This window comes from Rana temporaria, chromosome 1, assembly GCF_905171775.1.
Source record: "Rana temporaria chromosome 1, aRanTem1.1, whole genome shotgun sequence".
Classification (NCBI taxonomy): Eukaryota; Metazoa; Chordata; class Amphibia; order Anura; family Ranidae; genus Rana; species Rana temporaria.
In genome coordinates this window covers 148,686,655-148,712,985 of record NC_053489.1, presented here as the reverse complement: position 1 = coordinate 148,712,985, position 26,331 = coordinate 148,686,655, and the positions used below count along the sequence as shown (strand labels likewise).

At 43.4% G+C, this 26,331-nt stretch overlaps 1 protein-coding gene across 2 annotated transcripts in view; it reads right to left on the bottom strand.

Moving 5' to 3' along the window:
* Positions 1-26,331, bottom strand: part of HSD17B4 (hydroxysteroid 17-beta dehydrogenase 4) — a 427,477-nt gene that overhangs the window by 160,005 nt on the left and 241,141 nt on the right. For both annotated transcript variants that reach the window (XM_040344026.1, XM_040344036.1), the window contains exon 16: positions 26,010-26,113. In XM_040344026.1, coding sequence (XP_040199960.1) covers positions 26,010-26,113 — 104 coding nt within the window. The remainder of the gene's footprint in view (positions 1-26,009; positions 26,114-26,331) is intronic.

Sequence of the window (26,331 nt, the reverse complement as noted above, 5' to 3'; positions counted from 1 at the left end):
GAGGTGATTACTCTTCACAGGAAGGGCAATGGCTATAAGAAGATTGCAAAGATGTTGACACCATAGGAAGCATCATTCGCAAATTCAAGGCAAAGGGCACTGTTGAAACGCTACCTGGTCGTGGCAGAAAGAAGATGCCGACTTCGACTGCTGTGCGCTACCTGGAGCGTAGAGTGGAGAAAAGTCCCCTTGTGACTGCTGATGAAATGAGAAAAGATCTGTCAGATGTGGGTACTGAAGTTTCTGCTCAGACAATACGGCGCACACTGCGTAATGAAGGCCTCCATGCCAGAACTCCCAGGCGCACCCCCTTGCTGTCTCCAAAGAATAAGAAGAGTCGACTGCAGTATGCCAAAAGTCATGAGGACAAACCACAGAAGTTTTGGGATTGTGTTCTGTGCACTGATGAAACAAAATTAGAACTGTTTGGGCCCATGGATCAACGCTATGTTTGGAGGAGGAAGAACAAGGCCTATGATGGAAAGAACACCTTGCCTACTGTGAAGCATGGCGGGGGGTCAATCATGCTTTGGCTGTGTTTTGCTTCTGCAGGTACAGGGAAGCTTCAGCGTGTGCAAGGTACCATGAATTCTCTTCAGTACCAGGAGATATTGGATGACAATGTGATGCAGTCCGTCACAAACCTGAGGCTTGGGAGACGTTGGACCTTTCAACAGGACAATGATCCCAAGCATACCTCCAAGTCCACTAGAGCATGGTTGCAGATTAAAGGCTGGAACATTTTGGAGTGGCCATCGCAGTCACCAGACTTAAATCCGATTGAGAACCTCTGGTGGGACTTAAAGAAAGCAGTTGCAGTGCGCAAGCCTAAGAATGTGACTGAACTGGAGGCTTTTGCCCATGACGAATGGGCGAAGATACTCGTAGATCGCTGCAAGACACTTGTGTCAAGCTATGCTTCACGTTTAAAAGCTGTTATAAAACTGTAAAAGGATGTTGTACTAAGTACTAAGATTAAATGTCACTTGGGGGTTGAATAAAACTGATAATGATGTGAGCACAGAAAAGACATTTGTGGTTACTTCATTATAAATGTTATGTTATATTTGTCTGGCCTACACGTGCCTCTTTGATTTAATTGTAAGCAGGATGACTGAATGATCAAAATCAATGTCAAACTGGCCAAAACAATCAATTTCAGTGGGGGTTGAATAATTTTGAATACAACTGTGTGTGTGTGTATATATATATATATATATATATATATATATATATATATATATATATATTATATATACATACACACACATACACACATATATACATACATGCATACATACACATATATACATACATGCATACACACACACACACACACACATAATCTCACAAAAGCGAGTACACCCCTCACATTTTTGTAAATATTTTATTAGATCTTTTCATGTGACAACACTGAAGAAATTACACTTTGCTACATTGTAAAGTAGTGAGTGTACAGCTTGTATAACAGTGTAAATTTTCTGTCCCCTCAAAATAACTCAACACACAGCCATTAATGTCTAAACCGCTGGCAACAAAAGTGAGTACACCCCACAGTGAAAATGTCCAAATTGGGCCCTATTAGCAATTCTCTCTCCCTGGTGTCATGTGACTCGTTAGTGTTACAAGGTCTCTGGTGTGAATGGGGAGCAGGTGTGTTAAATTTGGTGTTATCGCTCTCACTCTATCATACTAGTCCCTGAAAGTTAAACATGGCACACCTCATGGCAAGGAACTCTGATGCCGCGTTTACATGACCGTTTTTCGTGTTGTAAAAAAAAAATTACATTTTTAATGGTCTAGAAAAAACAATTTTTTTTTCAACTCGATCGTTAAAACGGCCTTGCCTACACACGATCGTGAAAAAAAAATGCTCTAGCAAAGCGCGGTGACGTACAACACGTACAACGGCACTATAAAGGGGAAGTTCCATTCAGATAGCGCCACTGTTGGGGCTGCTTTTGCCGATTTTGTGTTAGTAAAAGACGATTCATCACGCTGTAACAGACTGAAAAGCGTGAATGTGCTTACTCCATTACGAACGCTAGTTTTACCAGAACGAGCGCTCCCACCTCAACTTGCTTCTGAGAATGCGCGTTTTTTTCACGTCATTAAAGCCCACACACCACCATTTTTTACGACGTTAAAAACAACAACGTTAAAAACGTTGTGAAAAATCAGAGCATGTTCTAAATTTTTAATGGCTATTTTTTACATCGTGAAAAATGCTCTGGAGCGCCCACACAGTCATTTTTTACAAGCCGAAAAACGATCGTGTGTACGCGGCATTAGGATCTGAAAAAAAAAATGTTGCTCTACATAAAGATTGTCTAGGCTATAAGAAGCTTAAGACTCTAAAACTGAGCTGAAGCACGGTGGCTAAGACCATACAGTGGTTTAACAGGACAGGTTCCACTCAGAACAGGCCTGGCCATGGTCGACTCAAAAAGTTGAGTGCATGTGCTCTGCATCATATCCAGGTTGTCCTAGGGAAATAGATGTAGATGCCAGCATTGCTACAGAGGTTGAAGGGGTGTGGGGTCAGCCTGTCAGTGCTCAGACCACACACTGCATCAAATTGGTTTGCATGGCTCTCGTCCCAGGAGGAAGCCTTTGCTAAAGATGATGTACAAGAAAGACATTTTCACTTAGGGGTGTACTCTCTTTTGTTGCCAGCGGTTTAGACATTAATGGCTGCGTGTTGAGTTATTTTGAGGGGACCGCAAATTTACATGGTTATACAAGTTGTACACGCACTACTAATTTCTTCAGTGTTGTCATATGAAAAGATATAATAAAATATTTTAAAAAAATGTAAGGGGCGTACTCACTTGAGAGATACTGTATATAGAAAAGAATTAAAAAAAAAAATCTTATTAAATACCTCCAAAAGAAAGTGGGGTTTTAAAAAAAAAAAACTCCAACTCAAATAATGTATCCTGGTAGGAGGAGGTGGTCACAGGCTACTCCATATCTAGACGCACTGGGTATTTGCGATGGCTCTGAAGAAGAACTGGATCGGCGTGGGATACTGAATAGGCAACGCAACAGTCTCTTTAATTGGCGGCAGAATATTTGCAATGCACAATACCTAGTAATTAGAAGAGTGTTTGGTGTTCTGGGTTGTATGAGAGGCATCAGTTTTCATGCACTCTAGTAGACCCCTTTAACAGACTTGTAGTAATGGGAAATACACACGTTCAGAAGAAATGCAGTTTGATCATAACGACATCCCCTAAAAACGGCATGCAAGATCTGAGTGGTCTACAAAGTGTAGCTGTTGGGGATAAAAAGTATGGTGACATTACTCAAGTGCATTTAATTAGCCAGCAGTTACTACTTATCTTCTGCTGAGCACGCTTAGACTGGCATAAGTGTGATAGCTTATGGCAGTGCCTCCCACATCAACCTTGTTGTAAAGCACAACCCTGCAAATAACGCTTTTATTACCCAATTTACTGGAATAAATGAAACGGCAACCACAGAATGCCGCCAAGAGGTTAAGTAGCCGCGATTCTATGTGCATGAAACGGATATGGATTTCGAAGAATGCTTTATGTTTATGTGACCTGGAAACAGCAGATTTAGCCGCTGTATTAATAGCAGATGGAAACACAATTATCTGAAATAACTTTGGCACTCCGTTTTACAATGCAAAAATAACATTCTTGAGTGGATAAACTATTTAAATAAAGACTACGTATCGAAGTTTAATTAGGGAATCTGCACTCATTTGCCCCATAAAGTCAGGATTGGTTGATAAAATGAATTTCACTATTCTCTTTCTCTGGATAATAAAACCTGCTGAAGTGGATTTCTTTTAAAACGGCTCAATTTTGGGCCTATGAGCTGCTAAATTAAAGTTCTGCAGATATCCAGAGGGTATACATAATACAAAAAGAAAACATACTGGCACAATTCCGGTAGTGCCACAAATCTAGAAAATATTTATATGCAACCAGCCAATATGTTTTATCGCTAGAAACTACAGAAGAGTTACATATGTACTATTTAATTGTCTGCACAGGTACCGTATTTATCGGCGTATAACGCGCACCGGTGTATAACGCGCACCCCAATTTTAAGAGGGAATTTTCAGGAAAAACTATTTTTTTGTGAACCTTTTGGGACCAGCTACAAAGCAGATTACAGGCTCTTGCCTCTCAACTGGTCAGCTCCAAAATGATATATATCCAGCCATATAAAAGGATACAAAGAACAAAAGATAGTGCTCTCCTTATAAAAAGGAATAATCCCTTTATTAAATGTTAAAACCACACTTACAAAATGAAAATGAAAGAGGCAAAAACCACTAACACCAAGTGAGATGTCTCCCACAGTTCACCACTTTCAGCTGGGTCTGACTGAATTTGTGCATCAGGCTGTTACTTAAATCCACTCTGCTAGCTCAATGCTTCAGTGTGCGTGTGCGGGCTCCCTCCTATTTAAATCTCTGCTATTTAAAACTATGCAGCATACAGTACCTCGGAAGCGAAGGAGGAGGACGAGCGCCCGCCGGAAATCACCGCGGGAAATCACAGAGCCGTCATCTCCACTCGGCTCTACGTCACACACGCACAGTCCCGCCATCGGCATTGGACCATCTTCAGTGACAGACAGAACACTGGTCCAATGCTGGTGGCGGAGGCGGGACTGTGCGTGTGAGACGCGAGAGCCGAGAAGAGATGACAGTTTGGTGATTTCCCGCGGGCGCTCGTCCCCCTCCTTCTCCTCCGAGGTATGCTATCGGCGTATAGCGCGCACCCGGGATTTCCCCCCTATTTTCGGGGGAAAAAGGTGCGCGGTATACGCCGATAAATACGGTATATTAATTTAGCCAGCTGCACTTTTCAATACACTTTATTCAAAAGACAGAAACAATATGAATTATGATATTAAAAACAACACAATAAATATGAAGAAAGGCAAAGATTGCACGTACTAAGTGTCTGCATGCAATGAAGAGAAAAGGACGTCAGTGGGCCAGAGATACAAGCAACTAACATATGGAAATGTCAACAGTTCCTGTAAAAGTCAAGCTTGGTCCCCCACCTACCTACAAGTATGTAAGCATTGGCATAGGAACATGGGGTTGCAACTGTGAGCAGGCCAAAAGACAGGTTCTTGTAAAGAGCCTGCTGGCCCCTCTTGCCACATCCAAACCCCCTCCACCAACTTCCCAATAACGCGTTTGACAGGCGCAGCTCATCTGTGCTCTACCTGTGCAGTTGTAGTCAAGTTCACCCCCCATCTGTGAATGGAAATGTACTGTGCGCACCTCTGCATGTAAGAAGTTCTTCACACCTATGCAGGTGCAACACTGCACGTGTGTTTTGTGGGCGATTTTGCACATCACGTTTAGGGCAGCCGATTCATTTAATTTCCACAAATACGTTCATGACCGCTCCAAAACACATGGTACTTTGTCATCAAGTAGTTGGATGCACCGCAAAAGCGTGCGCGTTAGCATGCTGTCTTGGGGTGCCATTAATAATTATGACACCACACGCCTGCAAAAGGGATGCTGCAGTGCACAAATGTAAACCTATAGGTGGATTCAGAAAAACTTAGGCTGGCGTAACAGTAGATACACCAGCCTAAGTCTGAATGAGCGCAGGCGCTAATTTAAGCGTATTCTGGTAACCAGATATGCTAAATTAGGCTCAGATACGAGCGGTGTAAGTGTCTTACACCATCGTATCCTAAAGTGTAATTTTTAGGCTGACCGCTAGGTGGCGCTTCCATTGCGGTCGGCATAGAATATGTAAATCACTAGATACGCCTATTCACGAACGAACGCCCGGCCGACGCAGTACAGATACGCCGTTTACATAACGCATTATCAGGCCTAAAGTTATTCCATCAAATAGCTGGAATAGTAATGTTAAGTATGGCCGTCGTTCCCGCTTCGAAATTTTAAACTTTTACGTTGTTTGCGCAAGTCGTCCGTGAATAGGGATTTACGTCATTTACGTCCACGTCAAAACCAATAGGACCGTGCGGCGTACTTAGCCGCAATGCACACTGGGATATGTACACGGACAGCGCATGCGCCGTTCCAAAAAAACGTCAATCACATCAGGTCAACCCAAATTAACATAAAACACGCCCCCTCAGCCTATTTTGAATTCGGCGCCATTACGCCCGCCGATTTACGCTACGCCACCGTAATTTAGCAGGCAAGTACTTTGTGAATCATGTACTTGCCTCGCTAACTTACGGCGGCGTAGTGTAAACACGATACACTACGCCGCCGCAAGGATAAGCCTGCCTACCTGAATCTAGCTACTAGTCTTAAGCTGAACTCCATCCTATAAAACTCTACCTATAAAGTGCACAATTTATTGCAGATTTTTTCACTAAAACACCATTAAAATGCTTTTTTTTTTTTTTTTGCGCAGACACCCCCTGTCAGGAGAGCCGCCGATCGGCTCTCCTTTACTCGCGTTTGTCAGACGTGATCAAGGAAAAGCCAATAGATGGCTCTTCCTGTTCACATCGTGATCAGCCGCGATTGGACACGGCTGATTATGTAGTAAAGAGCCTCTGTCAGAGGCTCTTTACCGAGATAGATGTAGCGGTGCATCAGACTGGCACGTTGCACCATAAATCGCCGCACTGCACGCCCATCACGGGGGCAGTTATCCTGTTGGACGTCATATGATGCCCGGTCAGGATAACAGAACCACCGCCTGCCCGTCATTCTGCTATAGGCCGAGTGGGAAGTGGTTAAAGGGATTGTAAAGGTTCAGTTTTTTGTTTTGTTTTTAAACAAACATATCATACTTACCTCCACTGTGCATCTTGTTTTGCACAGAGTGGCACCAATCATCCTCTTCTGGGGTCCCTCGGCAGCTCTCTCGGTTCCTCCCCCCTATAGCTAAATCCCTCTGGGAAGCTCTCTCCCGAGGGGGTTACCTTGCGGGTGCGCTCCCGTGTTATACACTCGGCGTACATAGCTGCCGAGTGTATGACTCGTCCGTCCCACGCCGCCAGCGTCATTGGATCTGACAGCAGCGCGAGCCAATGGCTGCGCTGCTATCATTCTATCCAATGAATAGCCCGGGCAAAGATCGAGCGCGTTCGTGATGCTGGACTTTCCAGGGCTCAGTTATGTAAAATGGGGGGGGGGCTGGTAATCGACAGATGTTTTTTCACGTTAATGCATAGAATGTCAGCGTCGGCAAAACTAAGACAGAACATTTGAAAAGCCATGTAACAAATTGTTACACCCTGCAGCCAACATAGCATCTTACAGCTACTGCAAAGTTCACAGCTCTTATTGTGTCTGGAAAGCTCACGGTGGTTTCCTCTAGAGAGACACAACAGAACTTTAAGTGAGGGCAGAGAAACAATCAAATAGATATGTGTGATGGACATAAAATACAAAAATTCATATTGAATCTTTTCATCAGCTGAGAAGTTATAACCACATTTTTTTTTTCTTAGGTTTGTATAGAGTGGGGAAAGGCCTCTAACCGCTGTCAGAATTTACTGCTGTCCGCTTCCTGTGAGGAGCTTCCTCCTGCGTTTCTGTCTACCTGAAGCTTGTAGCAAGGAACAAGGATCCTGGAGCGATCAATAAAAACCTGAATTCTGAGCCATCAGCCATGCAAAATACTGTCTGGTGGCTCTCAAAAGGCAGGATATTTAATAATTTATGGAGGTATTTAACACATTGTGCTGGGGAATGTTAGTTAACATACGGACTGTGGGTGGGTATGGATTAATAAGCAACGTTTTTACTTCACTATCTGATGGATAAGATCATGCACACATTTCTATTAAAGAATAGGTTTACCTTTGAGAACATGTTCCACCTTTTTTTAGGGTGCAACATGTTCCCAATGCTGCAGCTGCTCTCCGATTCACCTCTCTGTGTGATAGCACTCCAGGGGAGAAGTCCCCCGCACTAGTGATCAGTTCTTGAAATCAGCATGGCCATGCCGTGTCATTCATTTACACAGCTTTGTGTGTGAATGAACTACAAGCCCCGACATTCTTTGATACAGTCAGGTTGTAGCTCTCAAAAGGGACTACCACATCGCTGTGGAGAGCCGTGGTAGATCATTGATTCTTCCTGTCAGTGTATCCGCTTGGCTGTATGGAATGTACAGATACGATGACAGGTCTGCAGGAGATTTTTAACCACTTCCCGCCCGGTCAATAGTCAATTGACGTCCCGGGAAGTGGTTCTGTAATCCTGACTGGACGTCTATTGACGTCCTGCAGGATTACATGCCAGCGTGTGGCCGGGGGGGGCGCGCAGCGCGGCGATCGGTGATGCGGGGTGTCAGTCTGACACCCTGCATCTCCGATCTCGGTAAAGAGCCTCCGGCGGAGGCTCTTTACCACGTGATCAGCCGTGTCCAATCATGGCTGATCACGATGTAAACAGGAAGAGCCGTTGATCTGATAGACGTGAGTAGAGGAAAGCCGATCGGCGGCTCTCCTGACAGGAGGGGGGTTCACGCTGATTCTTTATTAGCGCAGCCCCCCTCGGATGCCAACACTGGACCACCAGGGAGTGCCCCCCGGTGCTCAATAGAGAAAAATATAGGCAAAAAATCGAACACAATCGATGCCAGTGCCCACAAATAGGCACTGACTGGCAACATGGGCACTGACTGAAATGATGCCCAGCAATGCCATCAGTGCCACCCCTCAGTGTCCATCTATGCTCAGTGCCCACCTATCAGTGCCCATCTGTGCCACCCATAAGTGCCCAGTGCCGCCTATGAGTGCCCATCAGTGCCGCCTATCAGTGGCACCTATCAGTGCCCATCAGTGGCGCCTCATCGGTGCCCATCAGTGGCGCCTCATCGGTGCCCATCAGTGGCGCCTCATCGGTGCCCATCAGTGGCGCCTCATCGGTGCCCATCAGTGCCGCCTCATCGGTGCCCATCAGTGCCGCCTCATCGGTGCCCATCAGTGCCGCCTCATCGGTGCCCATAATTGAAGAAGAAAACTTACTTATTTACCAAAAAAATTTACAGAAAAAAATAAAAAATAAAGGTTTTAAAAAAATGTCGGTCTTTTTTTAGTTGTTGCGCAAACAATTAAAAATCACAGAGGTGATCAAATACCACCAAAAGAAAGCTCTATTTGTGGGAACAAAATTATAAAAATTGTATTTGGGTACAGGGTAGCATGACCGCGCAATTGTCATTCAAATTGCGACAGTGCTGAAAGCTGAAAATTGGCTTGGGCAGGAAGGTGCGTAAGTGCCTGGTATGGAAGTGGTTAAAGCACTAGCGATCTGCTGAACACTGGTGCAACGCTTTACAAGCTCCAAAAAGAAAAAATAATAAATGCACATTTTTACTTGCAAAAAAAAAAAAATGTATTTATTTATTTTTAAAAATGTAACTTCTCCTTTAAAGCTGAACCGTAGACAAACTAAATAACTAATAAACAAATAAAAGACATAAGGGAGTGGTTTTACCTGACAAATAGTTTGTATTTCTAGCCATCCAGTCCTGAGATTAGCACAGCTCTCTCACACAACATAGCTCCATATGGAAGGATGGGCTGGACATTAGAAATGCACCTACAGTGGCTGTTCTGGCTCGTTCAAACAGTAGGCGCTCTCTGCAGCAGCAGGTGAGGGAACGTACTGCACATGTGCAGAGTTTAAACATGACACGGCGGCTATATATTTTCTATATACAGTGGGGAAAATTATTATTTGATCCCCTGCAGATGTTTAAAGTTTGCCCAAATGAATGGTTGATAATTATTATCATAGGTGTATTTTAAATGATAAATATCAACCAAAAATCCTGAAAAAACACGATACAAATGTTATAAAACAAGTTGCAGTTCAGTGAGTAAAATAAATATTTCCAACAATAATTCTGGCTCCCACAGACTGGCTACAGCATGTGCTCATGTGGTACACAGATTAGTCCTGTCAATTTAAGGGCCCTTTCACACGGGCGGACAAACGGTCCGTTTTTTACAAGTCCGTTTACGGACTTGTAATGCTTCCCTATGGGATTGCAGACGTTCGCGGATTGAGCATCTGCTAACGTCCGCAAACATCCGCCTCCGCAAAGTTCCGCTTTTTCAGACGGAAGAAAACCCTATTTTTCTTCCGTCTGGCAAAACAGATCGGATGAATACGGACACACGGTCCGTATTCATCCAATTCCCCATAGGGGAGAGCGGAGGAAAGACAGGGCGGTCTCTGCACAGTGTGCGTGGACCGCCCTGTCAGCCGACAGCTCAGCGGGGATTTACGGATGATCCCCGCTGAGCAGACGGACACACACGGGGCGGATCAATACGGATCCGCTCCGTGTGAAAGAGCCCTAAGAAGGTGCTCCTAACGACAACTCGTTAAAAGACACCTGTCTACAGAATCTCTTCTTCCAATTAAACCCACCATCATGGACAAGACCAAAGAGCTATCAAAGGACATCAGGGGCAAGATTGTAGACCTGCACACAGCTGGAATGGGCTACAAGACCCCCAGCAAAAAACTTGGTGAGAAGGAGACAACTGTTGGAACAATTATTCGCAAATGGTAAAAAAAAAAAAAAAAAAAAACACATCAATTGCCCTTAGTCTGGATCTCAATGCAAGATTTCGCCTCATGAAGTAAGGATGATCATGAGAAAGGTGAGGGATCAACCCAGAACTAAACAGGAGGAGCCTGTGAATGATCTCAAGTCAGTTGGGACCATAGTCACGAAACAAACCATTGGCAACACAATACGCCTCCATAAACTGAACTTCTGCAGCACCTGCAAGGTCCTCCTTCTCAAGAAAGCACATGTACAGGCCACCTGAAGTTTGCTAATGAACATTTAAATGATTCAGAAAAGTAAACGGGAGAAAGTGCTGTTGTCAGATGAGACCAAAATTGAGCACTTTGTCAATAACAACTCGACTAGCCAGGTTTGGAGGAAGACAAATGCTGACTATAACCCCAAGAAAACCATCCCTACAGTCAAGCATGGAGGTGGAAACATGCTTTGGGGCGGTTGCTCTGCTAAAGGTATAGACAGACTTTGCCGCATTGAGGGGCCAATGGACAGGGCCATGTATTGTAAAAACTTGGATGTGAACCAGAACACTGAAGAAGGGTTGTAGGTGGGTCTTCCAGCATGACAATGATCCAAAACATACCACCAAGGCAACAAAGGAGTGGCTGAAGAAGAAGCACATTAAGGTCATGGAGTGGCCTAGCCAGTCTCCAGACCCTATAGAAAATTTATGGGAGGGAGCTGAAACTTTGAGCTGCCAAATATCGGTCAAGAATACTTAATTACTGTATTTATTGGTGTATAACACTCACTTTTTTACCCTGAAAATAGAGGGTAAATTGTACCTGTGTGTTATACGCAGGGGGCTGTGAATTTCTTTTTCCTGAAACTTCCCTCTTAAAGTTAGGGTGCGTGTTATACGCCGATAAATACGGTATGTAGAAAAGATCAGTAAAGAAGAGTGGACCAAAGTCCATCCTGAGATGTGTGCAAACCTGGTAACCAACTACAACAAAGGTCTCTGCTTGCCAACAAGGGTTTCTCCACCAAGTACCAAGTCATGTTTTGCTTGGGCATCAAATACTTATTTTACTCACTGAACTGCAACCCAATTTCTAACATTTGTATCATGCATTTCTTCTGGATTTTTGGTTGATATTCTGTCTCCATCGTTTAACCGCTAGCCGTCCAGCTGCCACAGTTACACTGTGGTAGGTTGGCATGGCTGCACAAATCGCCATAGGTATACATCTCTCCTTTAAGACGATCCCGCAGTGTCCCTGGAGCCGATACATGTGCCCGGCGGGCACGATGTCCACCGGGCACCCATGATCGCTCATGGCAGAGCAGGAACGTGGATTAGTGTGTGTAAACACACACACTGATCCACGTCCTGTCAGGGGAGTAGAGACAAGTCGTGTGTTCCTAGTATATAGGAACACCGATCGGTCTCCTCCCCTAGTCAGTCCCATCTCCCTCACAGTTAGAACACACCTAGGGAACACAGTAAACCCTTTGATCGCCCCCTAGTGTTAACCCCTTCCCTGCCAGTGACATTTATACGGTAATCAGTGGCTATTTTTAGCTCTGATCAAAAGTGTCTGATCTGTCCGCCGAAATCCTGATAAAAAAATTGCACATCACCGCTATTACTAATAAAAAATAAATTATTAATAATAAAAATGCCATAAATCTATCACCCTATTTTGTAGACACTATAACTTTTGCGCAAACCCATCAATATATGCGTATCGCAATTTTTTTTACCAAAAATATGTAGAAGAATACATATTGGCCTAAACTGATAGACATGTTTTAGTTATTTTTTGGGATATTTATTATATAGCAAAAAGTACAAAATAGTGTTTTTTTTTTCAAAATGTACGCGCTTTTTTTTGTTTATAGCGAAAAAAATTAAAACCGCAGAGGTGATCAAATACCACCAAAAGAAAGCTCTATTTGTGGGGGGAAAAAAAGGTTTGTTTGGTTACAACATCGCACGACCGTGCAATTGTCAGTTAAAACAATGCAGTGCTGTATCGCAAAAAATGGCCCGGTCAGGTAGGGGGCAAATCCTTCTGGGGCTGAAGTGGTTATAGACCCTTCATTTATTTGTAAGTGGGCAATCTGCAGGGGATCAAACAATTATTTTCCACACTGTATTTTATATATTGTTAAGGGTGCACTCACACTGGCAGTTTTAACTGTGACTGGGCATGAATCACCCCTTTGTTCTGGTTTGTTTAGTGTGGGTGTTCCGAATAGCTAAGCATTCCACACCCAGGACCAGAGACCTTAGAGGAGAGGGGTCCCAGGCACAGCTCACTTATGGTCTAAAACAGTTTGCAGCAGTGTGAGTGAAAACCATACCTTAGTACAGAACTCTCAAAATATCACAGAGGACACTAGCAGAGATCTTTGCAGGCTGGCTGGCAGAGTCATAATTGTGCCTGGGGACACTAGCTTATAGCCCAGTGTGAGTGCAGACCAGTGGGCCAGGAACAATTAAACTTGGCATGGTTCCGTTCAGTACTGTGAAAAGCAGGAGTGCACTCTTTGAAACTCAAAAAGGGACACTAAACTCTGGTTTAAAAAGAAAGATATATTCAAGAATGTACTGTTAACTTAAAAAGGGCACCCCATTGAAAAGGTCAACGTATGACGAAACGCGTCTGGGTCGACGTGCAGTGACGTCACCGCGTTTACGCCAGAAAGAAGGGCTCCTGTTTATGCCGGCCGGCATTTGTTTTATACTGCTCGATTTTCACATCCCTGTGTATGTAGTTTTTTATCTTTTTAATAAATTGTTCTATACGGTACTACACTATGTTGCGGTCTCCTTCCTTACATATGGTTTACCGCTGGGCTGCATGATACGGCCGCTGATGAGTATCCCACGCTGTGTTCTGGTCATATTCCGCTGTGGATCCCGCAATCAGCTGTAGTTTGGCCGGAATTAGGATTTACCCTGTGCTGTGATACCAACCTCTGGGATATCCTGCTTTGGAATTCTATTAATGCTGGTATTAAGCTACCTTCTGGTAAGCCTCAGTCCATGTGGTGGTGGCTCACAAGTTTGTAAGTGCACTGGGGTGCTGTTTGTCCTGAATATTTCATCTAATTTATTGGACATTATTCACTATTTATGTTTTCTACATAAGGACTTTGATAATTTTTTAAGTTGGCGCAAATTTTTCTTTTTTGTTTATGCTTGTGTTAGAATATGCGATTGCTGCCTTCTGTGGTTTAATTTTATCACATAATTTTTTGGGTTGGCGCAATTTTATTTCTTTATATTCACCTTCTATTTCTCCCTGCCACATTCAAGATTCCTTTGTTTTTGCTGCTGCGATCCAACTTCCTGTTAGAGAGTGTCTACATTCAAATTTCCATGGTGCACTGCACTCCTGAGATTAACTAAAATATGAATTTGTAGTGTGCATAGGGCAGTGCATATGGCAGCAACAAAAGTGCATTACTCATTTCAAACAAAATGTAAGTAAAAGGGAAAAAGGAGTGGTTCAGGAGCTCAAAAGATATTACAATGAGACAGAAAAACACAGTAAGAAATGATTTGATAGTTAAAAAAAAAAATAGATTACAGGGCCATTAAAGTGTTACTAAACCTTCAACAGTAAAATCAGTTTGTATATGCAGCATAGCATGCTTGTTATACACACTGTGAAACTTAAGGGGTTATTCCTTTGCATTGTGTAAAACAGCCGTTTTATCCTGTATGCACAGATCCTCCCCCTCCTGCAATATCTATCTGGAGAAGGCCAGCTAACACAGGCAGAGTAGCCGACCTGCACCACATGCTCAGTTGTGTCTTTTTTGCTGGAGAGAAGTTACTTGTTCTCAGAGATAGCCAAGTCACATGATATTGATATCACACATGTGGGTGTGCATACAGGGTGAAGTGGAAATCTCCTCCTTCCTGAACTCTCAGCACTGAAGAAAATGTGCAGTTTATCATGTAACCATGGTATACAGATCATCCAAAAAGGTGAACTATTTTCATATTACTGGGTTTAGCAACACTAAGTAGTGCATGTGAATGGATTATTTTTAGAAAATAAAGATATTGTTTAATGTCACTATAAGCAAAACAAACGGTTGCCCAACGCTAATCATATTTCTTGCTCAATAAGAAACAGATTTCGATTTAGCCTCTTTGCAACATTTTTCCAAAGTCATTCAAATGGGTCTGACTAAGGAACAAAGTGCAATACACTCACTGCAGTAACTCATAACTGGTCTCTTCCCTCCTTTTCTTATGTGCAGACTTTATAGTAAGGAGTCTTAATGAGAAAAAGAAAATCATTTCTTGATGCTATGGAGGAATATGAATATTTATCTACAAGAATGCATAAAAAAACATTGCATTTCATAGTTGTTACCAAAGTACGGACTCAAAATTCAAACTGGCACTAAAACCAGTTCCAGGATAGGCTGCTATCAGGCAATAAAAGACCATTCTTTAGTTAGCATAATTAAAGTACATGCATATTTCTACAATACTATGTAAAGAAACATATTTTTACTTCCAACAATAGGCACAATGAGAATGTCAGATCCTATGAAATCTGGATCATAAGGAACAAAATAGGTACCGATAATAAAAACTGAACATGTGCTATTGCACATTTGCTGGAAAGCGAATGTGCACTGAAATATTTGAGAAGTTTGGTAAAGATGTTCTCAGCAGACTTATTTAGAGCTCATCCAACTCACAGATGAGAGTTTACTACTGCATTTTTCTGGAAGCGGGTAAAGTCTGGTATTATAGTGTAGCGCACCCCTTAAAGAGCCACTGGTGAAAATGGTCCCATTTCCCTCTTTGTAGCACACATAGCCAAGCACACAGCATTTTCTTCACTGGCTCAGAAAACAGTCTAGGGGTCCTTTTTTAGGTTTTTATTGGGAACAAAGAACTTTGGTAGTGGGAGGGAGCACGGTAGACCCCAAAACTGTGAAATTGTACAACTTGAGAAGTCTCCGCCTTCTGGCTGCACTGTGTAAGCTGCTGGCTGCATTTCACACACACTTCTGGCTGCACTGTGTAAGCTGCTGGCTGCATTTCACACACACTTCTGGCTGCACTGTGTAAGCTGCTGGCTGCATTTCACACACACTTCTGGCTGCACTGTGTAAGCTGCTGGCTGCATTTCACACACACTTCTGGCTGCACTGTGTAAGCTGCTGGCTGCATTTCACACACACTTCTGGCTGCATTTGAACAAAAGAAATGACCCACTGGATCTCTAAGGTGACTGTGACCTATATGCCTTGCAGAGTTTAAAGTGGTCACACTTTGCAGCACTGAGGTCTTGTGCTCACTTAGCCCAAGCATGATCAGCTGCCTCCTGCCAACATCCAACAGGCTCTTCCCAATGAGGGAGATAGACTCATACAGCCTCTAGACAGCTTGGGCTGTTTCCCACAAATTCCTCCCAGCTCTCTCCGTGTGCTTCCTCCTGACCCAACTAGATCCTTGGATTAGGTCCTGCAAATAGGCCTCCCAGCTAAGCATAGCTGGGACCTTGATGTCTGGCTTCCTCCCAGACTTCTGCACAGGGTACTCCACATGCAGAAATTGACACTGGAACACTGCATCATGCTATTCAGGCCCTCAACTACTTATGGGCACACCCCCCCAGGTATTGGCTAGAGTTCCATAAAATAATCAGGATGCCTTTTCTGCTCCCCCTCCCACTATGCTTCTAAAAGCCTCTAGAAGACAGGGGGTAGTAGCAGAACAGCAGCCTGTGAAACAGAGCAGCCCTAAGCAATCAACCCCTACTCCATTGCTTACAGAGGAGCTAAACTAAATTTGCCTAGCAGCCTTTTTTTTTTTCTTTTTTTTTTTTTTTTTTTACTACCACCTCAGCTTTTACCAAATCCTTGAGACCGGCTCATGGTTTGATGCGTCTTACGTCTCATTTTGTGGTTTGCATCATATGTGGTATATTTACTATGCTTCTTATGTTTTTTTTTTTTTTTTTTTTTTTAATAAATATAGGCCAACCCTATAATAGTGATGGTAATGGATTGTGACAATGGCTTACCATTATGGCTCTATACTGGTTAAACGGCCCCCCACCCCCCCTCTTGGCTCCCCGGAATCTCCTAACTTTTCCTTCGCAAGCTAAAACAATCTCCGACGTTCATTGATCGTGAATAGTATGTGACTCGCTCTAGGGAATGACCCTAGCCTGGGAAATGTTATAATTTCCATGTTGCCAGCATATGGCTTGTTAGTAGCATACCCTAACTCTTTCTGCATAACTCCATGTTTTTTTATACTCCCGCCATTTTTCCCATTTTTCCCCATGTCCGCCGCTCGTCTCCAGATGCCTATCCTTTAACTCTTCCAGCCTGTACGTTTCCTCCACTTCATCTATCCAGTTCCAAACGTGTGGACTTTCCGTCTCCTGCCACTTTTTGGGTATAAGTTTCTTTGCGGCGTTTAGGAGATGAGGGATCAAAGACTGCTTATATTTTTTTTTCCCCTCTTGGCTACAATGAAAGAGCACGACCCAGGGGTCTTTCTTTAAGTCTTTGCCCGTAATAACTTTAATTTGACTCAAAATTATGTCCCAATAAGTTTGTATTTTTGGGCATAACCACCAAAGGTGGGCCATCGTGCCTCTTTCAGAGCAGCCCCGCCAACACTCTGCGGTCTGATCTGCTTTATATTTATTTGCTTTATCTGGTGTAATATACCACCCTGAGATACACTTATAGTTTGTTTCGGCGGTTCGTACGTCAATTGCGGATGAATGGGTATGATGCATAATCCTCTTATAACTGTTTGTCCCTCTTGTGGTTCCTAATTCTCTTTCCCATTTACCTATGAAGGGTGCTTCGCTCCGTGAGCATATCTTTACCAATAATCCATATAATTTAGTGATAGTGCCCTTTGTATTCTTAGATTTACAAATCTTCTCAAGTGGAGTTAGCTCAGCCTCTGTCCGTAATGGACGGGGGAGGTGCCTAACAAAGTGATGCAATTGGGAGTAATGCCACCTATCCAAGTTCCAACAATCCGTTTTGGATCTAAGATCTTCATAGGTCATTATCTCTCCCTCTTTAATAATATCCCCTAAATATACCGTGTCTACCTTAATCCAATTTCCTCCAATTTTATTTTCCCCTGGTGCAAAATACGGATTTTCTTTGAGGTTCATTAATGGGGAATTAAATTTACCCTCTATTTGTGTCAGGGTCTTGTCCCACATTCTTAAAGTGTCCCGTGTTAAAACATGTGTTTTGTGGTCTAGTACTCTGTGTTGTGCAGGAATCCAAATAATATTGTTCAAATATTTACTAGTTAGTGCTTTCTCAATTTGCACCCACCTTTTATCCTTCCTATCCCGTGCCCATTCTACCGCACGTGCTAAAACCGCCGCCTTATAGTAACTTTTAATATCCGGAACTGCCAGACCGCCGAATGGCTTACCCTGTTTTAGGATAGAGAGGGATATTCTATGCTTCTTATTTTTCCAAACATAGTTTAGTAACAAGGAATTAAGAATTCTCAAAAATTGCTGAGGGAGTGCTATTGGGAGTAATAAAAATTTATAAAGAATTTTTGGGACTACAACCATCTTTAGCATATTAATGCGTCCGATCCATGAAATGGGTTTATTTACCGTTCTTTTTAATTCGCTCTTGATCTCATTTAGTAGGGGAATATAATTTATTTTATACATCTTCTGGGTTGTATTGGCCAGTTTGACTCCTAGGTACTTTAATTCTTTGGTCCAGGGGAACACACAGGTCGCCTTGACCTGACCCACCTCCTTTTTGTTTAAATTAATGTTCAGAATTTCAGATTTAGTTTCGTTAATTTTAAAATTAGAGATGGCCCCATATTGTTGCAACACTTTAGAGAGCTTCGGGATAGATTTGGCCGGATTGGTTAGATAGAACAAAATATCATCGGCAAACGCCGATAATTTATGTTCCTCCCCTTCTACTCTGACTCCATTAATGTCGGGGTCGTTACGAATGGTAGACAACAGAGGCTCTAAAGAAAGAATGAAAAGAAGGGGGGACAGGGGGCATCCCTGCCTTGTCCCATTTTTCATCTCGAAGGGGTCCGATAGTATCCCATTGATTTTTATTTTTGCTGAAGGGTGATGGTAAAGTGTTTTAATCCAGCGAGACATCCTTTTTCCTATTCCCATAGTATTAATAGTCTCCATCATGAGCCCCCAGTCTACCCTGTCAAAAGCTTTTTCAGCATCGACTGACAGGAATAGACCTGGGGGCCCATTCTGCCTTATGGTCTGAAGCAGGAGGATAGCCCTGAGACTGTTGTCTTTGCCCTCTCTGTTGGGCACAAATCCTACCTGGTCGGGGTGAATCAAAACGTGCATAGCCCCTTTTAGTCGTCCCGCCAGAATCTTGGCAAAGAGCTTAATGTCTGTATTTAACAGAGAGATAGGTCTGTACGCCGAACAGAGAGAGCTATCTTTCCCTTCCTTTAAAATTATTGCAACCGTGGCCGCCGTAGCTTCCCTGCTGATTTCAAATTCAGACCCTAGCCCGTTGAAGTATTTGCACATCTTAGGGATCAAAATGCTGCTGAATCTCTTATAGTACTGGGGGGTAAACCCATCTGGCCCCGGGCTTTTACCCCCCGCGGTGGAATTTAGAGCTTCTTTTATTTCATCTTTGTTGGTGTTTGAGACCCCTGGCCTCTCTCCGATAGTCCCTGACTACCTGGCGGTCAGCTCGTGTTGTGTCTACAGGCCTGGGAGATTGGTTTCGAGAAGTAACACAGACGGAGACATATAAGTTGTGAAACCAAGCTCTTTTAATTTTGGCTCGTTGCTGGTTATATAGGGGGGAAATAGGGGGCGTACAACATAACATTTGACATACATATAACTGTTCTTTTAACTTAAAGAAATGGAATTTTCCACTAAGGACAGCTGATGTTTGAGCTTCAACTTTACCCTAGATAATAGGGGAAGTTAAACACAAAAAAGAACACGTACATTCCTAAATTAAACATGGCTTTAGACAATAGAGGAAGCGAAACCCAGACAGAGCACACACACACTTTATGTTGCTTGCTTAACTAAAACACATATATAAAATGGAATGTGGATAAACAAAATGGATTCTAAGCTAGGTCAATTCTCCAGGTCAAACAATATGGATACTAAACTTAGGTCCATTCCCCACAATCTTCAGTTATGGGGCGGTCCATATTTAAGCTTTCCATCTCCTCTAAACTAGGAAGTCCTGCCCTGTCTAGAAATTCTCGGATCTTCCCCTCCCTTTCCCCTGCCTGCCACCCTGGATTTTTTAGAGTATAAAGTTCCTCGTAATAATTTTTAAAAGAATCCGCTATTTCTCTATTTGCGTAAACCATATTCCCATCTTTCCTTTTTATTCTATCGATATAGTTTCTCGCTTTCTTTTTTTGAGCCATTTTAGCTAATTGCTTGCTTGGTTTATTTCCCCATACATATCTCTCTTTAGAGATGCAGTTAAGTTTATTTCTCGCTTCCTGTTCCATGGTCTCCTTGAGGGCGTCTCTCTTTATTATTAAGTTGAGGTATTTTTCTTTTAATCCCTGCGCTTTATGTTCGCGTTCTAAGGTCTCTATCTCTTTTGTCAGGGTGTTTGCTTTACTTTTCAACTCTTTTTTTTTTTTTTACGCCCTCCGCAATTAAAATTCCTCTGATGTAGGCTTTGTGTGTCTCCCAAAGGGTTGCGCTGGTTATCCCTTCTGTATCGTTGATGAGGAAGAATTGTTTTAATTCCTCCTCCACCCTGCTTGCCCCTCCTTCATCGCGTATCAGGCTCTCATCCAGGCGCCACACAGGCCTCTGTCTCTTTTGTATGGACAGTTTAATTTTCATAGAGATTGGAGCGTGGTCTGACACCGTCATTATTCCTATGTCCGTTTCCGTTATAGAGTCCAGAAGCCTGTGGTCTACCAAGATGTAGTCGATTCTGGAGTACGTTCCGTGGGGGGGAGAGTAAAACGTGTAGTCATGTTCCTTGGGATGAAAAATCCGCCAGGCATCGACTAATTGGTGGTCATGAATCTTTTGTTTAATTCTTTGTAGAAGCCCGTTTTTTGTCGCCCTCCCACGGAACGTACTATCCTCTTTCGGGTCCAGGACAAAATTAAAGTCCCCCATCAGGATCGTATAGCCCTCGGCGAAGTCTTTTAACTTTCCCAGGATTTTCCCTAAATATTGGGTTTGATGAACATTTGGGGCGTAGATATTCGCTAAGGTATAGACCATGTTGTCAATCCTTACCCTAAGGAATATAAATCTCCCTTCTGGGTCTGTCTTCCTTGCCTCTAGGGTAAATCCAAACCCCCTTGAGAACCCAATTGCCACGCCCCTAGCGCGTTTCGAGATAGAATCCCCGTAAAACCAAGTGGGGTATGCGGGTGAAAAAAGCTTAATATTCGCCTCTATGGTTAAGTGAGATTCCTGAATAAACACGACATCCGCTTTAAGTTGTTCGATCTCTGCGAGGACCTTGAGTCTTTTAACGGCTGAATTCAAACCCTTAACATTGTATGATAGAAATTTTACTTCAGTCATTATTCTATGGCTGGATCATTTCTTAATGAACTGTCCATGAGATTCCATGGGAGCCAAGTTCCCTTTTCCCTTCCCCACCCTCCTCCATCCCTCCCCCCCCTCCCACGTCCCCCCCCCCCCCGAACACCCACGTCCCCCCCCCCCACCTAGGCCTATCCATCGCCTCTGAACCGTAGGGATCCTCGGTCTCCCCTACCCGTCGGTTCTCATGGATGAGGTAGGCCTCCACACGTCCCGCCCACCCATTTTCCCCCCCGAGATATTCTTCTGGGGGTTGATCTTACATGGGTAGGGTACGGACCTGGCCTTCTTGCTCCCCTTCTCAATCCCCCCCCTCCCTCCCCCTTACCCCCCTGTCCCCCTTGATCATCCTAGCTCAACCTTCGTTTAACCGCTTGAGGAGGCTATCTGTATCGAGATGAACTATTCATCCCAACCTGGGATCTCCAAAACCGGCATGTCCAGTTTGCGGCAGAACCCTACCAAGTCCTCGGGGAATGTCAACTTTGCCGAGATCCCCTCTTTGCGGCCAATCAGACATGCCGGGAAACCCCATTGATACTTAATATTAAGCTGGCGCATCTGTTCCAGGAGGGGTTTGAGGGACCTTCTCCTGGCCAGAGTCTCCCAGGCCAAGTCCGTGAAAATCTGAATATCAGTCCCGTCATAGCGTAGGGGGGCCTTTCTCCTGAGTTTTGTCCAGATCTCATCTTTGTCTTCGAAATATCTAAAGCTCACGATAATGTCCCTAGGCCATTTGCCTCCTCCCTCTCTCATCTTTCCTACACGGTGTACACGTTCAATTTTGAGGGGGCCCTCCGAGCCATTATCAAAGAGGGGGAGAAATAGATCGTTGAGAATTTTTCTCAAATCTTCCCCTTTCTCCTCCTTGATAGATCGTATTCTTAAATTTTTTCTTCTGTTACGGTTCTCTTGGTCCTCTAATCGGTATTGTAACCACCTCTGGTTTTGTTTCATCGTCTGATGTTGGATTTTTAGTTCGTTTAATTCTAGGTCCTGTTTTTCCATTTTTTTTTCCACTTCCTCCACCCGTTCCAACATATGAAATAAATCCTTTCTTAATGCGCTAATTTCTTCTCTTATCACGGTTTCCACTCTCCTTAACATCCCATCCAGTTCCCCCTTTGTGGGGATATGAGTGTCCAGTCTGGGGTCGTCAATTTGACTAACCTCATGTTCACTTTCTATTGAAGAGTCCGTAATTGGGGTAGCTGCCCCCCCTGCTCCCTTTTTAGTTGTCCCAGTTTTTTCTGCTCTTTTTGGCAGGCCTGGGCTCTTGGAGCTCCCCTCAGAGGTCATATAGTGTCTGATCGTACTGGTGGGGGGGTTATCTTTGGGGATTTTCGGGGCGGCACCCCTTGTAGATTTATTCATGTTATATTTCTTTATCCCTCTAATACGTTTCCCCAGTTTGAACAGCAGATGGTCACCTCCCCTCCCTCTTTTTTTTTTTTTTTTTTTTTTTTTTAGGCGGTGGTTTTTATTTATTTAAGAAGGGAAGGTAATACAAAGCAGCCTTAGCTTCACCTTCTGGAGATTTTTCGCTGGTGTTCTAGGGGGTCAAGGGGTCGTCCCCTATCGCTTAAACTGTGGACAAGGGGGGGAGATCCCCCACGCACTGTTTTTAAGGATGTTTTACCCCCTGCTGAACCAATATAGCAGGCCAAGCAGTGCTCATACAGTGGTCAGATGGTGGGGATGAGGAGGAGAGACAAAAGAACAGGAAAAAATAAATAAATCAATAGATAAATGACTCCAATATTTCCGCCAATGCTTCAAGTCCAGCCCACTGTGGTTTAACAATGTTTGACGCCGAGGGAGGTATAATGTCTCTAGGTAGCTGGAGCCTTTTCATCCACGCCCCCTTACCAGTGTCCTCAATATTTATAGGGTATTTATGGGGTAAGGATTCACCGTCCGTGGATGTTTAATTCATTTAATACATTTAGGAAAAACTGTATAATGGTTGCGGGTTGTATCTTATTGGAGACTAGGCAGCTGGGTGTCCCAAGGTGTTTAAAACAATATTGCACAGGTTATTCAAACTGAGACCATGGCTAGTTTCACTAGCTAAGTTGCATCTATTACATATGGAGTGAGCCCTACAGTGCAGTGGTATGCTTGACACTCTTACCACATCCTTCTGCTGTCAGGGCTCGATCCCATGTTCAACACACAGCTTGGAGATTTAAAATAGCAGAATCACGGCAGGCAGAGGGGGTGGAGGGCGGCTGCTATGTTAACCAGCCGATGGAGGCGTCCCTGCCTCCCTCTGCACTGTACCGTGCCTACCTTCTCCTCGGGGGGGCAGTGGTTTGGGGGCGGCTGGGGTCCTGGAGAGCAGCGTGGAGCAGCGTGTCAGGTGTCCGGCGCACTCAGCCTCCAACAGCTCCGCAGACTCCCGCTCTGCATCGTAGCTGTAGCTCACTGCTGCGTCGGATCTTCCTCCTTCCGTCTCCTCCTCTCGGCTCAGGTCCGTAGCATGGGGAAGCCCTCCCTCAGACGTGCGTGCTTCACGTGCACCACGTCATCCGTTCCTTGTTGCCTAGCAGCCTATTCTAAAGTAGGAGGGTATCACAATCGTGCAACACAGATTTTACCCCATTGAGAAACTGTAAATGAGCACTACAACAAGGATTTTTAGGAGTCTGGCTGCATAATTACTAAAGGCCAGCTGCAGCTCTGCCACTCTCTATATAGCTACAGCATTGATAACTGTCTATGCAACACAAACAGATGACCGCTGTGTTGTTATGCATGTAAACATTTTATATCTTTTCACTCTCTACTTCGGTATAAGCCTGAAACTTTCTGAACCTGATTAGGAAGCTTTATCGTACAAGAAAAGTGAATAAGAAAAATGATGCACACTGATCCATTAACAGAAGTTTGGCCTTGGGGTGCTACCATTAGCCATCAAGCCCCGTATTAATGAAAAGGAGCCTATTTGTACTCTGCAAAGTCATTTACTACACAGAGCGCTACATTAATAGAACAGTGTTGGCTATTCAGAAAAAAAGGTTGAGAATTTTGGAACAAAAGCACATGTTGCATTGTTTTTTTTAATGAACAGTGGTTCTATGGTTCTAGTGTTTGCACATCATTGGATTCATTCATTGCTGTTCAAACTTTCAAGGAGAAGTACATTTTGGGCATAGTCAAAATTAATTAGATAGTGCTAGCTCTATGTAATACTTTTAATTTCCAGCTTATTTCCTGTGAAAGGATTATCCAATATCAGCATGATGCATTGCTGTCAGAAATATTTGTTTTACGTTACTGCCTAGCCTTTAATCTGCAGATATATTCACATGATTTGCTCCAATGGGGAGAAAGAAAGTAACAGAGAGCGTATAGAGTCTTTGTAATGTTGGATGGGATAGCAAAAAGAATGTATGTGTCACTTTTAGGAAAAGTACTATGTATTTGCATGCAGTAAGATCAATATAAGCATTTATTAAAACAGTCCTTAACAGTTTACAACATATCTGCAATGTGGAAAACATCCATGTCATCATTGTTCTCCTCAAAAAAAAAGATATCATCTGAGAATTTAAGAAATTGCCTATTTCAAAGGTCTGTTTAACAACCCAATCATTTTTAAGAATGTGCAAAACGTAAGGTGGCACAATTTTTTTTTAATTGCCTTGTATGGTTTGGTGGCTGAAAATGCCCCCGTATTTGCTAGATGCACGAGGTTACCATTAACGATTATTGGCACTCGCACGCATCTAAAGAGGGCAGCATGTTCTTGTGTGGTGTGGGAAATTCCGCGTGAATGGGTCCTTAGCAAGTAGCACGTGAGGGGTTAGCATATGTTAAGCTCTATACAGGAGGTTAAAGCCCAAAGATTGTGAATTTTTAATTTTGAATGTCATCAATTCAGATATAATGAAATGTTATCAATGTGGCTGAACAGATTTAACTCAACTTCCCATGATCTTAAGGCTGCTTTCACATTGAGGTGTGCAGTGACGGTGTAGCCGCGCTATTTGTAGCGCGGCTATGCCGTCGTATTTACCGCAATATTCGGGCGCTAGCGGTGAGGTTTTAACCCCCGCTAGTGGCCGAAAAAGGGTTAATACCGCCCGTTGCGGGCGGTATTACCGCGCGTTCCCATTGATTTCAATGGGAAGGCGCGGTATAGGAGCGGTGAACACACCGCTCCTATACCGCGGTAAAGATGCGGCCAGCAGGACTTTTGGAGCGCTCCTGCTAGCGCACTGCTTCAGTGTGAAAGCCTTCAGGCTTTCACATTGAACACTACAGGGTATGATTTTTCATGCGGTATAGCAGCGCTATTTTTAGCGCTGTACCGCATGAAAAATGCCTCAATGTGAAAGAGGCCTTAGAAAAGAGTGGGACTGGGTGTTTTTTGTGTTATTACACAGGAGTCAATAGATACGCTTCTATGCAAGGTAAACATCTTCATCAATTGTACGTTGCAATGTTTTCTTTAAAATTGTATTGTATTTAGCTTTCTTTTTACCTCAAAATTTAACAGAATTTGGTTAAAATTTTCACAAATTTTGCTGTATGCATATAGCAATTTACATCTCAACATGTATTTCAGATGAATGTAATCTATTATGTACTTGTACAATGATCTTCTATTTTTACTATTGCAAATCTGTCTCATAAGCATGCTGCTCACTATAGACTGCAATAGAACAGCCATCTAGCTTGATCTATAAAAGGTAAGCTAAATTTTCACACCTAATGAAGGCAATAATAGTGGATTCTAGTTATAATGATACAGTTCAGTACACTTTTTAATTACATTGCCTCTACCCTTTCCCTAAGCTCAAGTGACATTAATTTATGCTGTACTTGTCACAAGTGCTGAAAAAGGACATTGGTTTTAATTATTTTCAGCATGATCAAATAAATAAACTGCATTTATAGTGCCATATACCTTAGCCTTGGGTGATGAGCGCTTTCCACCAAAGCCACCCGCTCCAACCACAAACACAGAAAACTGGTTATAGCAAATCAGATCCTTCCCACAGTAGGTTTTTACTGGAAAATAAGGGAAAAGGTAATTAGGTACAATTGGCTTTATAATTGGAGATACAATATCAGTAAAGATATGACACAAAGACAAAATAGCGTGTGTCCTGCTGTCCATGGGCCCCCAGGAGGGATACGCAAGCCTGGGACACACAGTGGACCGGGGAGGGCAGCCTGTATAAGTGATCATGTGGCTTTACATTTGCCCAAATCATTGCTAAACGAAA